This window comes from Lipotes vexillifer, unplaced genomic scaffold (genome assembly GCF_000442215.2).
Source record: "Lipotes vexillifer unplaced genomic scaffold, Lipotes_vexillifer_v1.1 scaffold197, whole genome shotgun sequence".
Taxonomy (NCBI): Eukaryota; Metazoa; Chordata; class Mammalia; order Artiodactyla; family Lipotidae; genus Lipotes; species Lipotes vexillifer.
In genome coordinates, this window is record NW_006781042.1 from 631,298 (window position 1) to 644,156 (window position 12,859).

The 12,859-nt window shown below is 36.4% G+C and overlaps 1 protein-coding gene across 1 annotated transcript in view; it reads left to right on the top strand.

Annotated features, from left to right (window-relative positions):
- ERH (ERH mRNA splicing and mitosis factor) overlaps positions 1 to 12,430 on the top strand; it is a 16,595-nt gene extending 4,165 nt beyond the window's left edge. The window contains exons 2-4 of the mRNA XM_007454444.1: positions 244 to 331; positions 5,122 to 5,242; positions 11,938 to 12,430. Of these exons, the coding sequence (XP_007454506.1) occupies positions 244 to 331; positions 5,122 to 5,242; positions 11,938 to 12,040 (312 nt within the window). The 3' untranslated portion in view covers positions 12,041 to 12,430. The remainder of the gene's footprint in view (positions 1 to 243; positions 332 to 5,121; positions 5,243 to 11,937) is intronic.
- Positions 12,431 to 12,859: the final 429 nt, after the last annotated feature.

The following is a 12,859-nucleotide window of genomic DNA, read 5'->3' on the forward strand; positions in this document are numbered from 1 at the left end:
CGGGTACCCAAAAAAAAAAAAAAAAAAAAAAAAGGACTGGGGGTGCTAAGAGACCCCTACAGAAGTAATCCAGCTTCTGGTGCTACACTTGGGCAAAGGCATAAGTATTGTAGAAGGAGCACCCTGATTAATAGTGTTTTAATAACCAATGATCATTTGTCATGAATGGAGATTCTATCTCATACTATGAATTTCTCAAATATGAGTTGGAAACTTATATTGAAATCACTTTTCTCTCCACAGTCTCACACCATTTTGCTGGTACAGCCTACCAAGAGGCCAGAAGGCAGAACTTATGCTGACTATGAATCTGTGAATGAATGCATGGAAGGTAAGTTTAAACACTAGTCGAGGGGTAGAAATCTTTGCGTTTGTTTCGGGGGTGGGGAGGTGTTGGGGGGTCGGTGGGGCTGGGCTGTAGAGACTCCCCATCCCCACGCTAGCGTCCACACTGGCTTGTTGACGCTGGCCCGGGGTGAGAGTGGTAGGTGCTGCAGCTGTCAGGTGTCTTGAGTTCGTGTTTTCCTCCACATTTCTTGCATTGTTAATTTGAGCAAGGAAAGTAGATACTTAGGACCGTATTTGTTGAATATTTGAAATATAAATTATATATACTGTCTTTTTCTGTTGCAAATATTACTTTACTTTTTTTTAATCAAGCTCATTATATAATGACTTTCCCAAGCCTCTGATTGTTATGTAAATGTTCTGTTATTTGTTATGTTATTTTGTTACTGTGTTGTGTAAATATTTTACAGGTATTCCTTATATATTGTGGTTAAACTCAAGCACTATAGAGTTGTTAAGGCAGGCCTGAGGAACCTAATAGTGCCTACAGAACCTAATGGTCTGCTTATTAAACAAATAAATGTTAAAAGCTGGTCCATCAGAGTGTTAAAAAGTAAAAAATTAGCTCAGTGAATAAAGGCAAATGGAACCAAATCAGTATGCTTTCGTGTACATTTGATAAGCTGGCACCACCCTGAAGGGAAGTATTAGCCCTCAGTAAACCATTAGATGAGAGCACATAGATTGGATCATCGCAAATTGGATTCATCTTTACATTTAATCATTATATCAAGTAAACCACCCTGTGCCCTGTCTAGCAAATTGCACATTCTTCACTTCCTATAAAGATTTTATCATTGGTGTTTTTGCTGCTGGCATGTCCCTGAATTTGTTGATTATCTGAAGCTAACAGGGTTAGACTTAAAATCTCTTCATTTGAAACCAACAATGGGTAGACCTGTGGGGGGGGGGAAGCTACTTCTAGTAATTAGAGACAGCTTCCACGCTTTCCTGATTCTGCCATCAGATTCTGCTCTAGAAGAGCAAGGCTCTTGTTCTTTTCTTAGGTCCCTTCCTCTGCTGATATCCTTACTTGCCATTAAGGTAGACCTTGTACCTACACTGTCTTTTTAATGAATACACTTTATTTCTAGAGCAGTTTTAGGTTTAAAGAAAAATTGAACAGGAAGTACAGAGAGTTCCCATATACTTCTCCCTAGCTCCAGTTTCCCCTATTAATAAATCTTGCATTGGTATGCTACATTTGTTACAGTTGATGAACCAGTATTGATACATTATTATTAAAGTCCATAGTTTACATTAGAGTTCATTCTTTGTGTTATGCAGTTCCGTGGGTTTTGCCAAATGCATAATGTCATGTAGCTACCATTAGAGTATCATATAAAATAGGCTCACTGTCCTAAAAATCCCCTGTGCTCCACCTATTCATCCCTCTTCCCCCCATCCCTGCCGCCTGGCAACCGCTGGTCTCCTTGCTGCCTCCATTGTTTTTGCCTTGTCATAGAATTGGAATCATTGCCATATGTAGCCCTTTCAGACTAGCTTTTTTCACTTAGCAGTATGTATTTAAGGTTCTTCCATGTCGTTTTGTGCCTTCATAGCTCTTTTTTTTTCTTTTCTTTTAAAATTAGAAATGGTGGTTTATTTTCCATTTTAAAAGTTAAAATGGAAATACTGGAATCAGTTCTCATATGGTGGTTGCCAAATGGTAATTTTCTTTCTTATTTTTCTTCGTTATAGTAGTTAATATTACTCTGGAATACAGAGCTTTCCCTCCCCGCATCCTTTTTTTAAAATTAATAGATTTAATTTTTTTTAGAGTAGTTTCAGGTTTACAGGAAAATTGGTTAGAAAGTACAGTTCTATCATACCCCTGCTTCCTTCCTACCCTCTCCCAGTTTTGCCTATTATTTATATCCTGTATTAGTTTGATACGTTTGTTACAATTGTAGAATCAATACTGATACATTAATAACTAAAGTCTGTAGTTTACGTTAATGTTTGCTTTGAACATTCTGTGGATTTTGACATGTGTAATGACCATTTACTACCCTAAAAATCCCCTGTGCTCCACCTACTCATCCATCTCTCCCCCCAAACCTCTGGCAACCACTGATCTTTATAATATCTCCATAGTTTCACCTTTTCCAGAATGTTGTATGGTTGGAATTATAATATGTAGCTTTTTCAGATCAGCTCTCTCACCTAGCAATATGCTTTTAAGGTTTCCCCATGCTTTTCATGGCCTGATAGCTCATTTCATTTTATTGCTGAATAATAGTCCATTGTATGGATATACCACAGTTTGGTTATCCATCACCTATTGAAGGATATCTTGGTTGCTTCCAAGCTTTGGCAATGAATAAAGCTGCTATAAACATTACTGTGTAGGTTTTTGTGTGGACCTGAGCTTTCAACTCCTTTGGGTAAATACTGAGGAGTATGATTGTAAGGCTGTATTTAGCTTTGTAAGAAACTGACAATCTGTCTTCAGATGTGGCTATATCATTTTGCATTCTCACCAGCAGTGAATGAGAGCTCCTGTGGCAGCATTTGGTACTGTCAGTGTTTGGGATTTTTTTGCCATTCTAATAGATGTATAGTGATATCTCATTATTTTAATTTGCAATTTCCTCATGTGATGTTGGGCATCTTTTCATAACGCTTAGTTTCCTTCTGTATATCTTCTCTGGTGAGGTATCTGTTCAAATCTTTTGCCCATTTTTTTAATTGAGTTGTTTGTTTTCTTATTGTTGAATTTTAAGAGTTCTTTGTATATTTTTGATAACAGTCCTTTATCAGATACATGTTTTGAAAAGATTTTCTCCTAGTCTGTGGTGTGACTTTTCACTTTCTTGATAGTGTCCTTTGAACTACAAAAGGTTTAAATTTTGATGAAGTCCAACTTATCTAAGAAGTCATTGCCTTATCCAAAGTCAAAAAGACTTTGGATATATATTATATGTCTGTATATTTATAGACTTTGTGTCTATATTTTCTTCCAAGGGTTTTACAGTTTTGACTCTTACATTTAAGTCTCTGGGCCATTTTGAGTGAATATTTATACACGGCATGAGATGGGTCCAAGTTCTTTCTTTTGCATGTGAATGTACAGTTGTCCTAGCACCGTTTGTTAATAAAAGTACTTTTTGTCCATTGGATTGTCTTGGTCTCCTTGTCGAAAAGCAGTTGACCATAGATGTGAGGGTTTATTTGTGGACTCTTGCTTCTATTCCATTAATCTGTGTGCCTGTCTTTATGCATAAGCAGTACCACACTGTCTTGATTGCTGTAGTTTTGTAATAAGTTTTGGAATCAGGAAGTGTGAGTCTTCCAACTTTGTTCTTTTTCAATATTGTTGACTATCCTGGACCCCTGTATTTCTGTATCAAATTTAGGATCAGCTTCTCAGTTTCTGCAAAAGTACCTTGGATTTTGATATGGATTGCATTAAATTTATAGATCATTTGGGGGAGTATGACCATCTTAATATTGAGTCACCCGTTCCATGAACATGAGATAGCATTCCATTTATTTAAATCTTTACTTTCAGTGACATTTTATAGTTTTCAGTGTGTGTCTTGCATCTTTTTTATTAAATTTATTCATAAGAATTCTTTTTTGATGCTATTTGTTTCATTTTCAGATTGTTGGGATATAGAAATATTGATTTTTGTATATTGATCTTATATGATGCAATCTTGCTGCACTTATTTGTTAGTTCTAATAGTTTGTGTTTTGTAGTTTCCTTAAGATATTCTGTATATAAGATCGTGTCATTTGTGAATAGAGATAGGTACACTTCTTCCTTTCCAATCTGAAAGCTTGTTCTTTCTTTTCCTTGCCAAATCAACCTGACTAGAACCTCCAATACAATGTTGAATAAGAGTGGCGAGAGCGGATATTCTAGTGTTCTTCTCATTTGAGTGGGAAAGCATTCAGTCTTTCACCGCTAAGTATGATGGTAACTGTGGGTCAGTGCTACAATGAAATTTCCTTCATTATGAAAGGTTTTTACTTCCTTTCCATTTCACCCTTTCTATTCAGGAACTTATGAGTGATGTTTCTGATCACAGTGTGTGTACCAGTACCGATCAAAAACCCTTACCAAGGGACTTCCCTGTTGGCGCAGTGGATAAGACTCCGTGTTCCCAATGCAGGGGGCCCGGGTTTGATCCCTGGTCAGGGAACTAGATCCCACATGCATGCCACAACTAAGAATTCGCATGCCACAACTGAGGAGCTGGCAAGCCACAATTAAGACCTGGCTCAACCAAAAAATAAATAAATTAATTAAATAACTAAAACTTAAAAAAAAAACCCTTATTAAGATAGCTTTTGACAACTCTGTGGTTGAATATAAATTTTTTTAGGAAATTTATGAAGTCAGTTTAGAGGTACATGAAGACCTGTATGTACGGGATAGAACATATTTATTTGTTGAAAAACCTGCTAAGACACACACTGTCGGAATTCCCCGGCGGTCCAGTGGTTAGGACACTGCGCTTCCATGGCAGGGGGCCCAGGTTCGATCCCTGGTCAGGGAACTAAGGGAACACAAGCTGTGTGCAGTGCAGCCAAAAAAAAAAAAAAAAAAAAATTTATTATTAAGGCACAAAATACCAACATTCTGGTGAATTTATAAAATTTTTAAAAATGTGCTAGTGGTAACAGTGAAAACAAAAGTGATCAACTTACTGTTCTTTTCCCAGCCCAACTTTATAAAAATAAATATTACGATATTAGCATATAACACTACTCATATCTAAAGTTCATATAATTGTAAGATCTTGGTTTTCCCCTCCCTCTTAGGTGTTTGTAAAATGTATGAAGAACATCTGAAGAGAATGAATCCCAACAGCCCCTCTATCACATATGATATCAGTCAGTTATTTGACTTCATTGATGACCTGGCAGACCTCAGCTGCCTCGTGTAAGTATTAGCCACCATATCTCTTAAATTGTATTTTTCTATTGTTTGTTTGAGGCGATTTATGGTATTGGGAACTCACTCTGCCTGACACTGATCGTTGTGTTTTGCTTACTATGTATTAATTAATATTTCTTCTGCATGTGGCTCATAAATTAAGTTGTCAACATAAAGCTAAAGGCACAGGAAAATCTTAAGAACTTTGCTAATTGATGCAGTTAGTATGCATCAACTTTGAACCGAGAACTTTGTTCCTTAAACTTAATAATCTTTTTCTTAGTTTTTTTTTCCCCATTATAGTCTTTATCCTAAAGCAGTTGGCTTTGGATTAAAACTAAGATTATTCTGTTTTCATGACATTATTTTTAGAATGTAAATATATATAGGACTGAAATGGGATTTAATTTTAATTCCACCCAGTGTTAATCGAGTATATTTTGGCATTAGAATGAGATTTTTTTTTATAGACCCTTATGTTTTCTATTCTCAGAGGTTTGTCAAATTAAAATTTTTTTCTAACATATTATGCTTGTTATAATTTATTTCAATAATTACTTATCACCACTATTACTACAGAGCAAGTGAGTCTGTAATACTTACTCAGTCTCCTCAACATTTTTGGACAAGAGCCTGAGTATAAGTACAGCTAATTTTAAAGGGGAAAATGGAAGTACCTTATAATGAGATCTTCAGTCACCAGATGCCTTAATGTTTATTACATGCCAGACACTGCTAGAAGAAAAAAATATTTTTCAGTGGTGAAAAACATATAGGTCCTACTCTGAGGCATTTCCTGGATCACCACTGGAGCCAAGCCTGGACTTGCTGTCTCACCAAAGATTGCTGGTGAAAATAAGCATTTCCTTGCAATTTTTGAGTTTTGTTTTCTGCATCTCTTCATTGTGTTTCACTTATAGGCATTTCATTTTGCTCATTCAGTACATTCAGGTGATCCAGTTCTGGTCTTTAATGAAATGTGTTTATAATTTTATTATTTTAGTATAAAAACTCAGAAAGCTGTTGAGGCCAATAGAGCTATATATATTACGCTATGTTGGTTTGTAATGACTGTAGTTGATCTGTTTATTGCCTGATGCACACAGAAAGAGACACATACATATTCATTTAACAAATATTTATGAAGTGCCAACTATGTACCATGTGTGTTCTAGGCACTGGGGATTGAGCAGTGAATAAATCAGGTTAAAAGGAACCCTGTGGAGCTGCAGAAGAGTAAGTGACGGGGAGAGTAGAGGGAGATGAATTTGGTGGGGCAGAGAGGGTGATGTCCTAGAAGCCAACTCAGAGGTACTTCATATTATTGGTAGATCAAATTAGTGAGGACTGAGAACTGACTCCTGGTTTAGCCGTGTGGAAGTTTTTGGTGACTTCCAGGGCAGTTTTGGTAGTGTGACAGGAGTAAAATCTTTATATAGTCCAGTGAGTTTAAGTTAATGAGAAGAGAGAAATTGTAGGCAGCCAACACAGACAACTTTTTTTGAAGAATTTAGCTCAGAAGGAGAGCAGAGAAATGGGGTTATAGCTAGAGAAAGGAATACTTTTTTTCTCCCTTTAATTTTGTTTTTAAGCTGAGACAAATAATGGTAAGTTTGCAGGCTGTTGGGATGATATAGTAGAGAGGGGAAAATTGATGGCTTTAGGTAGGATCTTGGACAGTACGTTAATAGTAAGGTAGGCAGGATGGGCAGACATGGCGGAAGCCTGGGGAAGTTGTTTTCTAATTGCTTTAGTTACCTCAGGAAAATAGGAAGAAGGACACCATTTGAAATTAAGGGTGAGGGAGGAGGTGTCGGAGGCTTGTGAAAAGAGGTAAGAAATTATCTAGGAGGGTGAAGGGATTAGGGAATGTGTGGTTTAAGAGGTACTTGATAGTGAAGTTACAGTTAGGTTAATCATGTGATAATAGGTTTTTCCTAGTCACTCTTAACCTGAATGGTTACAGGTGAGTCTCTACAGGTAGAGAATCAGCAGAGATTTCGCTAACAGTTGAGGATGTATGCAAGGGAGTATTTATGCAAGGGACTGAATGACCATGTAGGGGTTGGGATGGGGTGGGGACAGGTAGGATCAATTAATTACAGGTCACAGTGGGGTCAAAGGATTGTTGAGGGTGGGGTATTGGGAAGTAGTGATCGGAGAACAAGGTGCTTGAAATTGGGGGATTGAAGTTGCTGGTAATGAGAAGTTATAGGGGGTCTGGCCAAGGAAGGGCAGGGGATGAGATCATTGGAGGAGAGGAGTTCAAGGAACTGAGAGGCCCAGATGTTGGCAGGATCATCTAGTGGATATGAAATCACCAATAATGTGTTTATTTACTTTCTAGAATTTGAGAACGGGGAGCTTTGTTTTTGTTCACTGCTGTATCCCCAGCGCCTAGAATAGTATTTGGCACATAGTTGATATTGAGTAAATATTGGTTGTTAAAATACATGTCATCAATATAATATGATTTGAGGCATAGCTTTTTAAAATTATTGGTAATCTTCCTTTTCTCTCATTTGCATTACAGAGCTACAGTCGGAAATGATAGGATGGTCTAAATAAAAGTGAAAGAATCTAATATGACTTCTTTCATGCTAAATTTTACAGTGTCTTATATTCTCAGAAATCTTGGATATTATTTATCTGATTAAGCTGTGGGTATTTTATTTTATTTTTACATTGTGATGGAGCGTTTTGTTTGTTTTTTGTTTTTGTTTTTTAATATATCTATGTTCTAGGTGTATTTGGTGAAATATTCACACTTGAACTTAAACGTTGGATGTTTCAGTTGGAACTTAAAATTTTAACAGAGCTAGTGTGCATATTCTCATTTCATTCTTTAAATGAATTGTTGATTTTATTTTAAAAATTAATGGCTGTCTTTCTGATTCTATAAAAAATCACTTATTGAGACATTGGGTATCTAGTCCTGATGGTTTGGGATATGGCACTCATTTGCAACAGATGGGGAATTACTTACAACCTTGGGAGGTTATGGTTAAGATCTTACTGGAGTTTTAGGATTAGACATAGCTGAGTTTGAATCCTGGCTCTGTCATTTGCTAGCTCCCTTGGGCAAGTTAGCCTAATACTGCTAAACCTCAGATTGCTTATTTGTAAAATTTAGATACATCTACCTTACAGGAAGGACTACTGGTGAGGATGCAGTGCTTACTTAGCACAGCAGTATCAGGTATATGGCAGGAACTCCATTTTTAACTAGGTTGACATCAGGCAGGGTTCTATTTTTAATTACAATGAGGAGGTTGGTTCTTTAAAATTTGCCACAAGTAGAAAGATAGTTTCAAATTTCACAAGTGAGTTAAATTGTACTGTTAACGAATAAAGAGGTGTTGTGTTGGTTTTTTGACAGTGAAAGTTACACAGAGTAAAATAGTAGCTTTTATGGGGACATACTACAGGTATGTCATTAGTGATAGAACATAACATTTCTAACTTTGTGCCATTAAATGTAAACCAGAAACTACATCTAGCATGCTAAAATGATTTCTAATACTTGCATTATTAAAGCAAAACAGAGGAAATACATCTTTAATTATATATATTATATACAATTATATATATTACAATAATTATTTATTATAGATAATTCTTTCTAAGCTGTAGTAGTTCAGATAGTATAAAAGAGAGATTAGTGGTAATCTATAGTTTTTAATTGTCTGAAAAACTGTAAACTGTAGCTATTTATGTTTCTATCTCTAATGTTGAACTTTTGGCCTTTGAAAACTTTCAGAATCAGATTTGGATTTAGAACCATTTTGCTCATATGACTTTGTTATTTGAATGTTCCGGAGAAATAAGATTTCCAAAATTGCTTCCAAAGAGGTCACCTATTGCCATGGCATTTCCTATGACAGCACATCCTGCCCCTCTCCTTAATCAGGGATTGTGACTTGGCCAAGAATTGGCCTCAGACCAAGAATTGAGTTCATTTTTGGTTTATAAGTGTTGTGTACTCGTTGCTTGTATTAAGTTTAAATGGCAAGACATTTTTTTTTTTTTTTTTTTTTTTTTTTTTGGCTGCATTGGGTCTTCGTTGCACACTGGCTTTCTCTAGTTGCAGTGAGCGGGGGCTAATCTTCGTTGCGGTATGCAGGCTTCTCATTGCGGTGGCTTCTCTTGTTGTGGAGCACGGGCTCTAGGTGTGTGGGCTTCAGTAGTTGTGGTGCACGGGCTCTAGAGCGCAGGCTCAGTAGTTGTGGTGCATGGGCTTAGATGCTCCATGGCACGTGGGATCTTCCTGGACCAGGGAACAAACCTGTGTCCCCTGCATTGGCAGGCAGATGCACTGCGCCACCAGGGAAGCCCTGGCAAGACATTTTTAATTATTTATTCTTAAACCGGTAGAGGAAGAATGGAATAAATAAGGTACTTTGTTGACATAATTAAACCCAAAACAAACTGACCATGCATTAATAGTAAAATTTATTCATGAAGGATTTGTATTTCATATATTTGAAATCAGAGTACAAATTTTTTCACAGTTCTGTGATCTGTGAGGTGGTTTTTTTTGTTTTTTGTTGTTTCATTTTTTTTTTCTTTTTTAAATAGGCTTTTTTTAAGATTAAGATAACAGCCTGTTGGCCTTTCGAAGATGAGGGCTTTTCTTGTTTGCTTAGAGACAGAGGGACATTTTTATCCTTAGTTATTGTAATAAGGAAGGTAATTCTTCCTAATCAGGAAGACAGCTTGATAATAGTGAAGACCCCAGCTGATTTCCCTGCTCATATCCACAGCTTCTGTTCTTGCATAAACCTGCACTTAGTTTTATTCTTTTTTGGCCACGCTGTAGGGCATGTGGGATTGATTTATCTGTACCAACAGCTAAGGATTTTATTAATGTACTTAACATTTAATTGTCTCACTTTCAAGTGTCAGTTAACAGCCATCAACATACAGCTTTCCATAAAGAAGGCATTATTAACTATTTCTTACGTTGGAAAATAGCATGCAAGTTGATGGATTCTAAAGTGATCTTGGTGGGGTGAATGATCTAAATAAGGCTGTCCCACCCAGATATTATAGTTCTGAAAAATTCTTTTCCTTTTTTATTTCTCTTCCAGTGTTAATATAAATATTGTAGTCTATTCTGCCCTACCTTGGAGTAGACTAGATTAGCACTTATTTAATTAGGACATATGAACAGAGGATAGTCAAAGAACATTGGTTTACTTTTTAGAGTATTTCTCATTGTAACAAAAGGACATTAGTAAAAAGCCAAATGTTTTGTAAAAGTAGAAAGCTTATGCATTTTTAATAAACCAGATTCTGACCTTACCATTCAGGGGAAGAATGATAATGGTGTAAAGCATTCCTACTTTGGAGTTTGTTTTTCTTCAAAAATTGGGTCATAGGTTTCTAGCTTAGTGGTTCACGGTAAGGACTCTGGTCAGGAGTGTTTAAGCTTTCACTCCTTGCCTGAAGTCACTTAGCTAATAAGTTACTGAACTTTTTTGAGCCTTAGTTTCCTCCTTTATAAAAAAAGGATAATAATTTTATCTACTCAACTGCTAGGTATTGCTTTAGGCACTCATCTGAATCAACTCACTTAATCCTGTTTACAACAGGATTGTTGTAAACAGGATTAAGTGAGTTGATTCAGATGAGTGCCTAAAGCAATACCTAGCAGTTGGCAACTTCTTAATAGGTATTTACTATCATTTGTATTTATATGTATATAATTTTTTGCTGAGAAGCTAAAAAATGAGGCTTCTGGGTAAAATGAAACAATAATTGATAAATTAGGTATTTCATTTTTCTAGGGCATCCCTAAGGGTTTTTTTGTTTTTTGTTTTTTAAGGCAAGTTGTATCCTTCGCCTCTCTTGAATGCCATGCAATGTTTCCACCAGATGGTGCACATGACTTTGAAACATTGTGATGTGCCTTGTATTTGTGCAATCTCTGCTTACTTATTGTCTGCTTTTTTTATACTATAGCTTTAGTTTTTTTTTTTAACTCCAAAAAAATGAATTTATTGCGTAACCAGCTAGATTTCAGTTGTAGGTCAGCTGGAATGTTTGTTTTTTGAGTCCTCTAAAGATACCTTGAGTGATTTGGCTATTAAGTTGATGCCTTGTACTCCCAAAACGCTGGAATCCTATTGGAGCTTCATTGCTAATGCTACTCCTTATACTCCAGACCCTTCCCAGCCTCTAGCATTGTTTATATTAAAAAGTAAATCCTAAAATATTGGATGTATATAAAAGTATTTCCTTCTGTTAATACTTTTCAGGGAAGAAATCTTTGTGGCAGTAACATGTTAGAGGTTTGGTTTTTTTTAAGTTGATTCAAAGTAAATTTAGCAAATTTGAATTAGTGTTCAATTTTTGTTTTTTAATCACTAAAAGAACCATAAAAATAGTAACTATGTAGGAGAAAGAACACATGGTTTCTGGTCATACTTTGTCAAGAAGTAGATGTGTAACATTACACAATTTAACTTAAGATCTCTAGGCCTTGGTTTCTTTTTCTGCTGTAAGATGGTACTAGGTGATCTAAACTTCATATCGCTTAAAATTCAACAATTATGTAATCGCTCTTTTTACATTTTCATTAAGTTCATGTATGAACATGTGCACATCTGTGCCATCATTGGGCAGTTACGATTTCAGGTTTTAAAAACGTGACAGTAATTGACCATTGTAACTTTGCTTATTAACTTTCTGTTCCTCAGTTACCGAGCTGATACCCAGACATACCAGCCTTATAACAAAGACTGGATTAAAGAGAAGATCTACGTGCTCCTTCGTCGACAGGCCCAGCAGGCCGGGAAATAGTTGAGTTTGGAAGCATTAGGGGGACGGGGGTGGGCTTGGAACACAGGTGTGTACAGTGTGCTGTAGTAGAAGTTTTGTATTATAGTAATCCTGTCTCCATTTTGGTACACTCTAGCCAGGATTGAATGTATTAGATGAAATAGGATCTTGTTCAATCTGAAACCCCCTTTGCCCCCTTCCCTCCACTCCTTTTTTTTTTTACTTAAACATTTTTATGATGATTTAGGTGGAAGTTGGTTTTTGTCAGTTAATGTTGGTTCCAGTCCTTCAGACTGTTCGTATCTGCTTTATAACATTCACTGTACTAACCCTTCTTCAAATCAGGGTGGGGGTGGTGACGTCCTCAAGACAAAGTCTTAGTGAGAAACAAATAAAGGTCCTTTAGTTATATTTTCCCCCTGAGTGATTTTTTTTTTTTTTTGTCTCTCAACTGAATTGGATTTTCTTGCCAAAGCATTATCAGTTTCTAAACCAGTAACCTGCTACACAGTGAATTTGAAGAAAACCTATATATGTGCTGAATTTGTTTTGCTGTGGCTTATATGAAGCTAAAGAGCTTTTACTTCATTTTTCCATCCTTGTAAGTGAATCTCAGTTGTATCTCCAGGGTTTGTACGTACTGTTGATGCAAACATTATGAAGCTCTTTCTGGGGACATAGCTTATCTACAACAGCAGCCAGGTTAATTCCTTAGCTTTGGTGATGTACTTCTTCTGGAAGGTCCTTGGGCCTTCTCACAGCCTTCAGCAGTTGAATGCTGATTACCACCCCTGTGTAGAAGCTATGAGGGTGAGGGAAAGACCACGGAGAAGTACAAGA